The sequence below is a fragment of the Miniopterus schreibersii genome (assembly GCF_964146895.1).
Source record: "Miniopterus schreibersii genome assembly, chromosome: 5".
Taxonomy (NCBI): domain Eukaryota; kingdom Metazoa; phylum Chordata; class Mammalia; order Chiroptera; family Miniopteridae; genus Miniopterus; species Miniopterus schreibersii.
The window spans coordinates 48,606,630-48,622,120 of record NC_138106.1 but is presented as its reverse complement, the minus strand read 5'-3'; the positions used below and the strand labels follow the sequence as shown (position 1 = coordinate 48,622,120).

The 15,491-nt window shown below is 37.8% G+C and overlaps 1 protein-coding gene across 9 annotated transcripts in view; it reads left to right on the top strand.

The window, feature by feature from the left end:
• CD86 (CD86 molecule) overlaps positions 1–9,097 on the top strand; it is a 71,495-nt gene extending 62,398 nt beyond the window's left edge. For 5 of the 9 annotated variants that reach the window (XM_081138490.1, XM_081138484.1, XM_081138491.1 and 2 more), the window contains 2 exons: positions 6,969–7,089; positions 8,758–9,097. In XM_081138490.1, coding sequence (XP_080994616.1) covers positions 6,969–7,054 — 86 coding nt within the window. In that variant the 3' untranslated portion in view covers positions 7,055–7,089; positions 8,758–9,097. Of the gene's footprint in view, positions 1–6,968; positions 7,090–8,743 lie in introns of all 9 variants that reach the window. The other 4 variants (XM_081138485.1, XM_081138488.1, XM_081138486.1 and 1 more) reach the window with 3 other exon arrangements.
• The last annotated feature ends 6,394 nt before the right edge of the window (positions 9,098–15,491 follow it).

Sequence of the window (15,491 nt, the reverse complement as noted above, 5' to 3'; positions counted from 1 at the left end):
GCTACAGAAGCAGACTCCAATGACAGGGCAATGGAAACTTAAGGGAGTTGTTTATGAGAGATGAACCACAGGAGTTCTCTGTACTAAGTCAGAATGAGAGGAAAGAAACCCTAAAATATGATGCTGAAAAGGCTAGATGTCTCAGGCATAGCTAGCAGACTAAAAATAGCATTATACATCAGTCTTTTAATCACCAAGGGTGAGTAGGTCTTTTTCTCTATCATAGACCCAGCATGAATTAGGGCAGAGGATAATTTCAGATACGAGAGACCAGAGCAGGAAGCAGGGGCTCTTTATTTCTAGATAACTGACTATTAAATAATTAAAACTCTTTCTTAAATTCATATTTGCAACCCAAAGCATATATGCGAAGTTTAAACATGCCAGGGATGGTTGCCTTGCTGAGTGGTAGCACAAACTAGTTGTATGCTGTTTCCACCAGTCCACCTGCCACTTTTTAACTGCACACATCAAGTATTTGCCCTCAGGCTTCAGACCTCACGGCCTCTGTAAGAACAGTTGAGCTGTGCCCACTTGATGGGAAAACATCAAGTCTATTCCATTAAAAAAAGAAGTCAATCCAAACAGTCTAATCAGTCCTCTTTTTTTTTTTTTTTTTACCAATTCATTAGTTTTCTTCTCTAGTTTTAAATTTATTTATTGAACTCTCTTACAGTTTGAGACTCTCATTATCAATTTTAAAAGAAAGAAAAGGAATGCTTTTTTAACATTAAAAATAAATCTGTGTCTGTGTCCGAACCAGCCATGCATATTAACGTGTGTGAATGTCCTCAGGGTTTAAATAGTCTTGGGAGGGAAAAAAATATTGTAACAAGATTTAAAGAAACGAGATGGCAGGTCAATGAGAATTTTAAGAAATTTCGTTCCCCCGTGTAATTGCTTATATCCAGAACTTACTAGCAATGGTTTGTTTGTAGCAGGAAAAGTGAGATATGAAGAAAATCTTGCATTGGGGTGTTAAGTATTAGAAACAATTGCCAAGTCTTCTCAAACCTATGTAAGGGAGTGATGTTGCATCATCACTGTCATTGTCATCAGCATCAGCATCGCTATTTTTTGAGCCCACCATGTGCCAGGAACTGTGTTAAACAGTTTGCATGTATTATCTTGGGAAGAAGAGAAAAGGCTGCATCATCTTGTAGAAGTTGAAGAGCTCATTTTAAGAAGAGAAAAGAGAACCAAAAAGAAAGCATACTGAAGTAATTTAGTATGAGAATAAAGAGAAGACAAAAGAATTATGAGAGCAGCGGGACAGTGACCAAGTATTTTGTTGTGTTGGGGCAGGATGGTGCAATGTGAACCCAAGTGGTCCTATGCTGAGGCTCTGGTATAATCATGAGGAAAGGAGTGGTGGGGAAGACCTGGTGGTGTTCGGAGATAATTTATCCTAAAGAAAGAGAGAATCCAGGCATGGATGTTTGATTCAGGAATCATGGAACTGCTGTCAAAAGGAGTAAGTAGATTTTGAGGAAACCAGCATATCTGTCACTCAGCTTATTGTCTAATTCATGTTTAACCCAAAGATGGAGCCAGTCCTAAGAAAGCAGATCCAAGAGATGGATCATGGTGATGTCAGGCAGGCCCCTTCAGCCACCCCTGAAACAAATCTACTCCTGGGCTCTTCAGTTACGTGAGCCAATAAGTCGTTTTCTCTCTCTCTCCCTCTCCTTCTCTTTTCCCACCCCTTTTTTTATTCCTCAAGTTGATTTTATTCCCTAAATCAGACTTTCTGTTCTAGAAACAAAATATTCCTAATTGATACATCGATGTCTCTCTCTCTCTCTTCCACTCTCTCTGAAAAGCAATGGAAAAAATATCCTCCGATGAGGATTCAAAAAAAAAAAGGTAAAAGCTCAGCCCCCTTGCCTCAAGATGGGGCTACCTCTACAGCAGAATTTGTGTTCTGGAGCTCCCTGTGGGATCTAGGTCTCCAGCTAGGACCACACTCTTGCTGGTTTTTATTCCTGCCCTATTCCTGACTTCTTCCCTCTCTTTTCCTAAGAGCATTCCCAGCAAGTCACTTGGATAAGATTCCCTGTCTTCGGCTCGGCATCTAGGGAACCCTTTCTAAGACACCTGATACCAGGAAGGGTCCTAGGAAGTAAAGACGAAGGATGAGATTTCGTAGTCGGATTACTCACCAGCCGAATGACGACGGTGGGGACTAGGTCTTGATACTGCCTGGAAGTTGTGATAGTGGATTACTAAGACTTACCTGCAGTGAGCCCTAATGGGATAGAGGCACAAGGGGATGCACTCGCAGGCACAATGTCCTAGCATGCAAGTCACCTGGAAATTTCTTTAAAATTTCCTAGAGTGTGTTATGGACCTAGAGGGCATTATGCTAAGTGAAATAAGTCAGTCAGAGAAAGACAAATATCATATGATTTCACGTATATGTGGAATGTAAAGAACAAAATAAATGAACAAGCAACAGAAACAGACTCGTAGACAGAGATCATACTGATGGTTGCCAGAGGGAAGGGGGTTACAGGGCTGGGTGAAAAAGCAAAAAGGATTGAGAAGTACAGATGGGTAGCTACAGAATAGTCCTGGGGATGTGACGTACAGCATAGGGAAGATAGTCAATAATATTGTAATAACTAGGTATGGTACCAGGTGGGTAATGGAAATATTGGGGGGAACACTTTGTAAAGCATATGATTATCTAACCATGTATGCTGTATACCTGAAACTAATACAAAATAATATTAAAGGTAAACTGTAATTTAAACAAATATTTAAAAATTTTTTTTAAATTCCTAAACCCAGACCACACCTAAGACTAATCGCATCACAGTTGCTGGGGGTAGGACATGGGTACCAGTGTTTTAGAAGCCCTCTGGTGATTCCATTGTGCTGAGAAGTATAGAAACCACTGTCTCAGGCAGCTGAAAGGTACAGGAGCAACAGGCACTGTAAGGAAGGACTGTGGACCCGAGGAGGTCTTGGTAATCACTATTGATTCTTTGCAGAGAGAAAATCACAGGCTCAGCTAATCAACAGTTTTGAGCAGCAGAGTCAGAGTATCTCCCTGACAGCATTTAAAGAGACACTCATTTCCTGCCGCCCGAGGGGAGGCACAGCTGAAGGTCAGGCTGAGGAGTTTAGGAGAACTTGGAATGGCCTGAAGCCTCTGTGCCTACAGAGGTGACCAACAATCCCTTTTTGGAAGATAGAGCCCTTCCGCTGCTTCAAGGTTATAAAGAGTTCTCAAATGAAGCTGTGCTTTACAAATAGTATTGCCAGATAAAGTGCAAGATGCCCAGGTAAACTTGAATTTCAGATCAACAATGAATAATTTTTTAGGATATTAATTTCCTACTTCCCATATTTTTATTTGCTAAATCTGGCAACTCTATTTTTAAGATAATCCTTGCCCTCTTGAGGACCTGTCCCCACCTCCCTTTGACCACCAGGAATATAGTTAAGATCAAGTCTAAGCAAAACCTGACCAGGGAAGTACCAGGCTTGCTAAGGAAAGAGGGAGAAAATAAACCAAAAGAGCTGCAGGACTTGGCTAGCATGTACTGGCAGGAACCTGGAAAGCTTGCCTGGGAGTGGCTCCTGGGGGTACTGAATCAAGGGAGGCAGAAAAAAATCTAAATAAGGAATTCAGTAACACCTGTCTGTAAAGGGGTCCTGGGTGACAGTTCTAATACACTACTGAGAGGATGCTTGAAGACTGGAAAAAACAGGGCCACAGTAAAGGCAGCAGAGGGTGCCAGAGATGCTGTGGCAAATAGAGGGAATCTCAAAAGGCTTAGAGAAGTTGGAATGCTGGAAGGAGCTTATGTATAAACCTGGAAGACCTGCCACTGTTGTGTTTCCAAGGAGGGCCTGAAAGACACTTCATTAGCCAAGATGGTAAGAAATACGCTGGTGAGAGGGGGACTTTCATGCATTGTTGAAAGTCCAGGAGAATCTGTTCTCTGTAGGCCAGGACTGACAGAAGAAGCTATTACACAAGTGGGCTTTACAATATCAATGGGAATGACAAGGTTCTGGAATAACCAGAAGCCAGAGGCAGCACTTAAACATCAGAGTTAATGGGTATAATTATTATATTATAGTAATTTTGGAACAGCAGCAGGGGAGGGGGTAAGGGGGGAGAGGGGGCAGCAACCTGCAGAGATCCTTAGAGGTAGCTCATAGAACATGGTTTTCCTAGAGGCAAGGAGATGGGCCACCATCAGGGGTCCTACTTAATATATATAATCAAAAGGGATGGAGAACGCATGAAATGAGGTCACAAGCCTACCATCCCCCCAGGGGTAATCTTTATCCTATCTTCGTGATAAACCTTTTTTGTTTGATTTATTGTTTTACATTCTATATATACATCCTAAACAATATAGTTTTATTTGCCTCAGTTTCTGAAATTTATATTGATTCATACTACATGGTTTTTGGTTTATGACTAATTTGTCTCAATATTATGTTTGTGAGATTTTTACAAATTGTGCATGTGCCTGTAGGATCTTCATTTTAATTTTTAAATATTTTTATTGAGGTATAATTTAGCATACAACATTATATTAGTTTCAGGTGTATAACATAATGATTTGATATTTGTATGCATTGCAAAATATCACAATAAGTCTACTTAACACCCATTACCACACAGTTGTGCAATTTTTTTTCTTGTGATAAGAACTTTGAAGATCCACTCTCTTAGCAATTTTCAAATATGCAATACATTATTATTAACTATAGTCACCATGCTTTACATTATATCCCCATAACATTTATTGATAAACTACAAGTTGTACTTTTTAACTCCCTTCACCCACCTGTGCCCCCCACCCTACTCCACCCCATCCTCTGGCAACCACCAATCTGTTCTCTGTATCTATGATCTTGGTTTGTTGGTTTGTTTTAGTTTCTACATGTAAGTGAGATCTTGCAGAATTTGTCTTTGTCTGATTTGTTTCACTTAGCGTTATCCCCTCAAAGTCCATCCAGGTTTCGCAAATGGTAGGATTTCATTCTTTTTTGTAGTTGAATAATATTCCATTATATATATATATATATATCACATTTTCTTTATCCATTCATCCATCAGTGGACACTTAAGTTGCTTCCATATCTTGGCTATTATAAATAATGCTGCAGTAAACATGAGGATACATATATGTTTTCAAGTTAATGTTCTAGCTTTCTCTGGGTAAATACTCAGAAGTGGAATTGTTGGATCATATGATAGTTCTATTTTTAATTTTTTGAGGAGCCTCAGTACTGTTTGTTTGTTTGTTTGTTTGTTTAATATCTCTCTATTGATTTCTGGGAGAGGAAGGGAGAGGGAGAGAGAGAGTTGAAACATCAATGATGAGAGAGTTGTCATTGATTGGCTGCCTCCCGAGTGCCCCACAATCCGGGCATGTGCCCCGACCAGGAATTGAGCCACAATCTCCTGGATCCTGTGTCGATGCTAAACCGCTGAGCCTCACCCGGTCAGGCAGTACTGTTTTTCATAGTCACTGTACCAAATTACATTTCCATCAAAAGTGCACAAGGGTTCCCTTTTCTCCACATGCTCACCAACACTTGTTATTTCTTGTCTTTTTTGTAATAGCCTTTCTAACTGGTGTGAGGTTTTCATTTGCATCTCCCTCATGATTAATGTTGAACATCTTCTTATATACTTACTGGCTGTCTATATGCCTTTTTTGGAAAAATTTATTAATATCTTCTGCCCATTTTTAATCATATTATTTTTTGCTGTTGAGTTATATGAATTCTTTATGTATTTTGGACATTAGCACTTTATCAGATATATGACATGCAAACGCTTTCTCCCATTCAGTAGGTTGCCTTTTCATTTTATTGATGGTTCATTTGCTTTGTAGTTTCTTTATTTGATGTTGTCTTGTTTATTTACTTATTTATTTATTTATTTATTTGCTTTTACTGCCTTTGCTTTTGGTGTCAAATCCAAAAAATTATTGCCAAGACCTACATCAAGAAAGTCACCATCTGTGATTTCTTCTAGGAGTTTTATGATTTTAAGTCTTACATTCAAGTTTTTTAAAATATTTTACTGTTTTTATTGATTTTAGAGAGAGAGGAAGGGAGAGGGAGAGCGAGATAGGAACATCAATAGGCTTCCTCCTGCATGCCCCCTACCAGGGATCAAGCCCAAAACCCAGGCATGTGATTTGACCAGGAATCGAACCACGGGACAATGCCCAACCAACTGAGCCACGCCGGCCAGGCTTATATTTAAGTTTTTAATTCATGCTACTTATATGCCCAAAGAGCTGCTGCCAAAACCAAGATTCAGCTTCAACTCCAAAATGTTCTTCTTGCCCTTCCTCTCTCCATCCTTGGCCCTCAGACAACTACAGGTCTGCTTTTTGTCATTATAGATTAATTTATAGATAATAGATTGATTTTCAAGAATTTTACATAAATGAAATCATACAGTATATATACTTTTGCAACTAGTATCTTTCATTCAGCATGATTTTGAGAATCCACTTATTCTTGATGGGCAATTGAATTTTTCCCAAGTAAAGGTTGTTACGAAGAATACTGTTAACATTTGTTTAAAAAGAAATAATAGGCCAATAAATGGGAGCTATAAAAATGGAGTCATTTGCCCCCATGATAGCAAACCAAAACGTAATTGCAACCTCTCCCAGAAATGTGAACTTTAAACAGTTTCTATTAGCACTAGTAAGGTAATTTGCATAATAATACCCCTGCCATTCTCTTTACCCTCCCCCCTTAAAAAAGATAACCTTGTCGGAAATAATCCTTTTGTTTGTTTGTTTTGCAAATAACTCACTTGCCCCACCCTCTTTTTGTCTATAAAAAAACCTATTTTATACAACTCCTGGTATCGCCCTTTTACTTGCTAGATGTTAAGCTGCCTGATTCATGAGTCACCTAATAAAGCCAACTATATCTTCAAATTTACTTGGTTGAATTTTGGTTTATTACAGATTTGGGGGCAGAGATGAGATCAAAGGAGACTTCCAGCGGCTCCAGGGACGAGAAACATAGGAGTGGTACCCAGGAACCCTTTTGAGTTCACTGTCTTTCTCACCATTTCTGGGGCTATCTGTAAGTTCCTCTCAGTTTTCCTGTGTGTGGTTTTTTAAAATTTATTTTATTGTTAAGAGTATTACAGATGGCCCCCATCCCCCCCTTGTCCCCCTCCACCCATCTCCCCTCTCTTTGCATTTAAGCTCCCAATCTAAGTGGCTTTCCCGTACAGGGAAGATCCAGCTTGAGCTGGTGGGCGGCTCTCCCCAGAACCAAGCCCCTAGCCTTTCAGACTACAATTCCCAGGACACAGTAACATCTCCTCGGTTACTGGTTATATAGTGGAAAACTCTGGACCTTAATTCTGTTCCCAGATTTCATGTTGGGAACTGTTGGTGTGGTGCCAGCTGCAGTTTTCCATTTGTTAGGAATCAGTCCGCTGTCCTGTTCCTGGGGTTTGCTGGTTCAATTCTTTCCCCAGTCCACGGGAATTGTCAGTGGTGCCCACAGGGCCTTTTCTTGGCCAGGATGCAGTAATATCTCTTGGTTACTGCTGATATATTTAGGTGCACAGGTTTGTCTTGTTTTGTGCAGATAAAGGTTAAGAGAAATGGGATCCTTTATATCTAAAAATTTGAGTATGCCACCTTCTGGCACACCTGTTTAACAATTATAGTCCCAGAAACTGCAGATAGTTAACAAAATGGCAAAGTATTAACAATGGTCATTATAGAGAATTATAGTTCCAATTAAGCAAAATTGTTATTTAAGAAATGCCCTTGAGAGCAAAGGATGCCAGTTGAACAAAAAGAAATGGGATGCCTACTTTAATTGGTATGCAGAAGCTTACAAAAGCCTTCAGACTCCAAAATACCTTCATTGAAAGATTCATTGCAAAAGACTAATGATTAAAAATTAAAAATACAAGAAGTATCTAAAACAATACCTTAGGCTTCCTCATTCCACCCTCCTCAGTGACCACTAACAAAACACTGGCCCAGAAATCGATGTCATAATTGTAATGAACTAGGACACTGGAGAAGAGATTGTCCTCAAGATCTTATGCAAATTCTCTGAGGCCTTCATACCCACCTTCAAAGGAGGGCCCCTCCCCAAATTGATGGGACTCTTGAGAGATTTTCTAGAAAACTGCTGTTATTCACTTAAACAGCCAAGAAGAAACTAAAATTAAAATGAATGGAGCTGTGTAGTGCTGCCAGAAATATTTACTGCCTTGTCCTGGCTAAAACCTGACAAGATACTTGAAAGAAATTAATAACCTTTGAACAGAAATTTGTTCAAATCAGAAGCTGACATTCGGAGCCTAATAGGATTTTTTTCACGCCTTCTCCCCTATGCTAAACCTAGGAAAGAAACATTCCACAATAGGTGGATGGGTGTGTCATTCCATTGATATTATGCAGGCTGCAATCCAGGTCTTGGGGAACTGGAAACAACTCTCTCTGTCTTGCAAATCTGTAGGGCCAGCAACGTGGCTCTGGTAGTTCAAAGTTCACCTGCCGAAAACGACACTTCATTGCCAGACTTTTGCCATCCTGATGTTCTTGTAACATTGGGACAGTTCGCTCCAAAAGTAGAGCATTAAGATGGGTAAACAATGCCTGTAAATGAAATGAACAGTCGGGGCTATGGTATACAACCTTCTGCTGATCCCCGGTCGTCCATGTTAGTATGACCAGCTACTGTAAGTCTTTAATGTCTTATGCTAAAGTCTGTCATCAACAGGTTAAAGAAGCCTTCCCAGATCCCGATTCAAAGGATCCTGTTCATTACAGTCTAGAGCCTGGTACTCGTATCCTGGAAGCATCATCAGAGGAAGACGGAGTCTACGAGCCCCATTGGAAGGGACCTTACCAAGTACTCCTGACCACTGACACTGCTTCTAAACTAGAAGATATTAAGTTGTGAATATACATCATGCTCTCCCTGGCATCTGGTCCTGTACAGACACTGGAGACCTCCAAATCAAATTGATGAGGAAGGGAAGTCACTGACATCAATGTGGAATGTTTCTGCCCAAGACCAAGGATCAAGACTTACTCTTCAATAAACTTGAAACACTGTCTCCTTCTTGTCCTTTCCTTTACTCCAGTATTGGCCTGAAAAGATCACACCATCACGTGTCTCCCAGGCCATTGCTAAGAGGGGTAACCTTTCAGATTGCTGGAATTGTCATCCGAGATTCCAATCTATGCATAATTATCTAGCTCAGATTCTTCCCCATTCACTAAGAGTTCTCAACAGCAGCACCTGTCTTTACAAAGCATTTAGGATGACTCTTTGTTTCAGGCTAGGAAATTATTTCCCATATGCATTAAAACCCAGAGTGACCCCTGGCTTGAACAGGTAAATGCAGCAATTCCTGAAAAATGGGTCTATTCACAGTGGCATCTTATTGGAATGGTTTGTGCCCAATAGGATTTATCTTTGTCTGTGGTGGTTGTCATTCTCCATATAGCTGGCACACAGTCGGTTAATGCCTCTTAGATTATCTAACTGTAACCCTAGCTTCACAAGTGAACTTGGATGCCTCATTGGTCAACCCTGAATTTACATTGTTGAGTTAGAAAGGACTTGCCAGGAGGCTTTCATTATTTAAATTTTAAAAGGACCTTCGTGAGGCCCCTACTTCCCTGGGTAGGAATAAGTACAAATGAGGAATAAGTGTAATAAGGAAATTCTCCTTAGCTCTTGAAAATATTGCAGAATCTGCAATAGCTGCCCCCTTATCCTCAGATTCTCTGGCCAAAGTTATTCTTGATAATAGAATTACCTTCGATTATCTTTTGGCTGAGCAAGGAGATGCCTGCTGTGGTCAACACCACCTGCTGTACCTGGTTCAACACTACTGGGGAAGTCTTTTTTTTTTTTTTAAATATATCTTTATTGATTTCAGAGAGAGGAAAGGAGAGGGAGAGAGAGACAGAAACATAAATGATGACAGAGTCATTGATCGAACCCGCAACCCGGGCATGTGCCCTGACCGGGAATCGAACCCCGATGGCCTGGATCCTAGGTCAACACTCAACCGCTGAGCCACGCCCGGCTGGGCAACTGGGGAAGTTTAAATGCATGTTCACAACTGCTAACTAATAAGCAAATATCTCCCTAGAACTGGAGTACCTGGGACGAAAGAGAAGGTGACAATCTTGAAAGCTGTGAGCCTGGGGCCATGGCCTGTGAGAGTTCCAAGATGGGGCACAATGTCAGCACCTAGGAGTACCCCACAAAGGAGCAACAAAAGTTGCAAGAACTGGAGAGTGGCAGCTGAGGGCAGCACATCTCTCAGGCTGAGAGTTTGATCAAAAGGGGAGAATTGCTAAAAAAGAAATAACAGGCCCCAAATGGAGTCATTTACCCCCACGAGAGCAAACCAAGACCCAATTGCCGTATCTAACCTCTCCTAGGAATGTGAAATTTCAGTTAATCTGAAAATTCCTAATTAGCACTAGTTAGAGAGATAATTTGCATAAGACCCCTGCCATTCCCTTTCCCCTCAAAAAAGATGACCTGGCCTGAAACAATCTTTTCTTTTCTTTTGCAAAAGCTCCACTGCTCCACCCTCTTTCTGCCTATAAAAACCTTCCTTTTTTTCAACTCCTCAGAGTGCCTTTCTACTTGCTAAATGAGATGCTCCCCGATTCATAAATCAGATAATAAAGTCAATTAGGTCTTCAAATTTACTCAGTGGAATTTTTTTTCTTAAACACATTCTTATACACATGTCCTGGTACACATGTGCACAGGTGTCCCTAAGGCTTGTACATAGGGTCATGGGATATGCTTAGCTTCTGTTTTATTAGACAAAGTCAAACTATTTTCCAAAGGGCTATTCCAAATTAAATACCCACCAACATGTATGACAATTTCCACTGCTTTCTATCTTTGTCAAATCTTGGTATTGTCAGACTCTTTAATTTTTGCCAATCTGGTGGGTGTGTAATGGTGTTTTATCGGTGGTTTTCATTTGCATATCCCTAATTACATGTTTTTACGGGCTTATTGACTAATTAGATTGCCTCTATCATAAATTGCCTATTAAGTCTTTTCACAATTTTTAAATTGGATTGTTTATTTTTTTTATTATAGTTCTTTATGTATTCTGATTACTAATGGGTTTTTAGTCAGTTGTATAGGTTTTTTCCTCTATAGCTTACCTTTCCTTTCTTTTTATTGTATCTTCTGATTAACATAAGTTCTTCATTTTAATACAGTCAAAAGCATCAATCTTTTTCCTTTATGATTAGTGCTTTTTACAGTCCCTCCAGCCAAAGTCATGAAGATATTCTCCTCAATATTTTTAAAAATTATATCTTTATTGATTTCAGAGAGAGGAAAGGAGAGGGAGAGAGAGAGATAGAAACATCAATGATGAGAGAGTCATTGATGAGAGCCCACAACCCAGGCATGTGCCCTGACCAGGAATCGAACCCTGATCACCTGGATCCTAGGTTGACGCTCAACCACTGAGCTACACCAGGCCAGTGTAGCTCAATATTTTTGGTTTTTTTCTTTCACATTTAAATGCTATCTAGAATTTATTTTTGTGTAACAATGTTCCAAATACTTTTTTTTCAGTATGAATACCCAATTTTCCCAGCACTGTTTATTAAAAAAAAAATCCACCTTTTCTCCACTGCCCTGACATACTCTCTCTACCCTAAGTCACCTGTCCACAGATGCATGAATCTGCTTTGAGGCTCTAGGTTTTGTCCATTTGTTTACTTACTATCCTCACACACACCAGGGCTACACCATTTAGGTCTTACTAAGAAGTCTTAATGTCTGGTTTAACAAGTTCTCTCACTTTTGTGTCTTCACTATCTTTGCTTGTCAAATTTCACAGAGGTTTTAAGTTTTAACTGCTATTACGTTAAATCTATGCATCAATTCATAAAGAATGAACACCTTCATATCTTCCATCTTATGAGTGTGGTAGGACTCTCCAATCATTTATGTCTTCTTCAATGACTTTCAATAAAGTGCTAAAATTTTCTCCATGGTGGCCATACTCACCTATTTATCTTTTGATAGACATAATCCTTGACACTTGGTGTGATATTTTTAATTTCATGTCTAATGAGCTACTACTGTTATCTAGAACTATAACTTATTTTGTGTATTGATTGATAACAAGCAAAATTCCTAAACTCTTATTAATTCTAATTTTTTTTTTTAATTTTAAAAATTGATTTTCAGAGAAAGAGAAGGGGGAGGGAGAGAGAGAAACACTGATGTGAGAGCAAAACATCAATCAGCTGCCTCTTGCACTCCCCCTACCCCTGATTGAGCCCAAAACCCCAGCATATGCCCTAACCAGGAATCGAACCTTCAGCCTTTCAGTGCCCAACCAACTGAGAGTCACACCAGCCAAGGCTAATTCTACTAATTTAAGAATAGATTCTTTCAGGGTTTTATATCTACACAATCATGTCACCTGATAGCTTTATTTCTTCCTTTCCAATTCTTATACCATTTATTTTTTTTCCTTGCCTTATTATATTTGCTAGGACTTTCAGTACAACAGTGATGAAAAGTGATAGCAGGCATTGTTTATTCCTGATCTCAAAAGAGATGCTTTCTGATATTTGACCATCACAAATAATGTTTGTGGTAGGTTTTTATAAACATTCATTATCAGATTAAGAACATTTCTTTTTATTCTAGTTTAAGAGATTTTAATACTATTATTATAAATTGATAGTGACTGCTATCAAATGACTTTCTGTATCTTTGGGACAAGAATATGATTTTTCTATGTTATTTCATTAATAGCGGTAAATTGTATCAATTGTATTTCTAAAGTTACCCAACTTTATATCTCTGGTATAAAGGCAACTTATCCTTTCTATATATGACTGAATTTGACTAGCAAAATATTTGGTTTCAGACTTTTGCACCATTTTCATGAATGAGACTGTCTGGCAGTTTTCCTTTTTGTACTATTGTAGTCCAGTTTAGGTATCAAATGTATATTAGCTGCTGATAATAAGTTGCACAAATGCCACTCTTCCTATTTTCTAAAAGAGTTTGTGTCGTATTGAAACATATTTCTATATTGAATGTTTGATAGATCTTGCTAGTAGAGCATCCTGTGCCTGGGATTTTCTTGTAAGGAGATTTTGACTACTGATACGATTCTTTAGTGGTATGTTACTATTGAAGTTTACTTTTTCTCCCTGAATCAGTTTTGGTTGTTACATTTTTCTAGGAAATTGTTCATTTTATCTAACTTTTTAAATGCATTGACATAAAGTTGTTTATAAAATCTTCTTGGTATCATATTAATGTGTGCAAGAACTGTAGTAATGACTCCTTTTCATTCCTGCCATAGGTTATTTGTACCTTTACTTTCCTTCTCTCGACCTCTCACGCCCACCTCTCTCTCAGGCATGCATTCAGTCTTACCAGAAGTTTGTGAATTTTATTAGTCATTTCAAAGAACTATCTTTTGGCTTTGTTGATCCTCTTTATTATGTGCTTGTTTTCTAGTTCATTAATTTCTGCTCTTATATTTATTTATTTCCTTCTACTTTGTTTTGGTTTATTTTGTAATTGTTTTTCTAACTTTTTGAAATTGATGATTCATCCATTGATCTTCAGGTGGTCTTCCTTTCTGATCTACTTACTTAAGGCTATAAATTTCCCTCTATGGACTGCTTTAACTGTCCCCAAAGTATGCTATGCAGCATTTTCATTATTGTTTAGCTCATAGTGTTTTCTAAATTCCATTATGATTTCTTATATGACCCATGAGTTATTTATAAATGTGTTTATTATATTAATTTATAAATAAATGTGTTTCTTCTTAAACATTGCAAATTTCCTGGTTTGTTTTCGGTTTTTGTTTTGTTACCAATTTTTAACTTAATTACACTGTGGTCAGAGAACATAATCTTCATGATTTCCAGCTTTTGGATTTTTTTTTACTTCTTTATGGCTCAGTATATGATAAAATTTTTAATGCATTCTTTATGAGCTTGAAAAGGAAGTAATTTCTGCAGTTGTCAGGTACAGTGTTCTGTATGTGTTCATTGTGTTAAATCTGTTAATCATGTTAGTTAAATCTTTTAAATCCTTAGTTTTTTGTATTGTATGTTATTCTATCAGTTCCTGAGAGAAATCTCCCACTATAGTTGTGCATCTTTCTACTACTTCTTGTAATCCTGTGAATTTTTGCTTTGTATATTTTAAAGACCATGTTTTTAGGTGCATTATAAATTTTAAATTGTAATGTCTTCCTGGTGAATTGAGCCTTTTATTGTTATAACGTTATTCTCATTACATATGGCAATTCTTTTTGCCTTAAGTCTACTTTGTGTGATGTTAATTAACCACACCAGCTTTTATTGGTTAGTATTTGCAGGCTGTGTCTTTTTTCATCCTTATACTTTTAATCTCTCAAAGTCTATATTTTAGATATGTGTAAAAATTTTTAGTTTTTATATATCTAGTTTGTCAATATTATTATATTTATTGTAATTACCGGTAAATTTCAGTAAAATACATCATTTTATTTTGTGCTTTCCATTTGTCCCACCTGTTCTGTACTTTTTTTTCTTGTCTTCTTTTCAAAGTATTTCCCAACATTCTAGTTTTTTCCTCTCCTAGTTATGAAATTAAACATCTTGTTTCCATTATTTTAAAGACTACACAGAAATTACAACATACAAACTTATAAAAGTGTATAGTTAATCACTATCTCCTCTTGGACAATCCAAGGCTTACAGAACATTTTTAATTCCATTCAAACCTCTTTCGATTTACATATAATTTCGTCATGTATTTTATTATATCATTTTTAATACCACAGATGTCATTATTGTTTGACATAATCAACTAATCCACATACTTACTACTTTATTACTTTTTATGTCTTCTTAAATTGTACACCTTCCTTCTAGCATCATTTTCTATCTAGCTGAAGTACATGCATTAGAATTTCTTTTAGTGAAGGTCTACTCTTGGAACACTCTCTCACCTTTGGTTTATTTACCCTTTTCTTGACAGATATCAAATTCTATATTGGCACTTATTTTCTCAGTGCACTAAAGGTATTATTCCACTGTCTAGTAGTTTTCCTTGTTTTGTTGAGAAATCAAATGACAAGCTGCTACTCCTTTGAATGCAATTGGTCTTTTTTTACTCTGGTTTCTTTTAAAATCTTCCTTTTGTCTTTTGAGTTCTGAATGTATCTAGGTCTGGATTTCTTTTTATTTATGTTGCTTGGGTTTTGTTAAGCTTCTTAAGTTGGTGATGTCTCTTTTTCATTTCCAGCAAGTTATCAGCTATTATCTCTTTATATATTCTTTTTCCAAATTTCCCTTTCCTCTCCTACTGCAACTCTAAATAATTCATTAGATATTTCCATGCTATCCTCCTTGTCTTTTTAACTTTTTATCTGGGTTCTTCAGCTTATTTTCCTCTAGAAATTTTTTCTATTCTATCATGTAATTCAA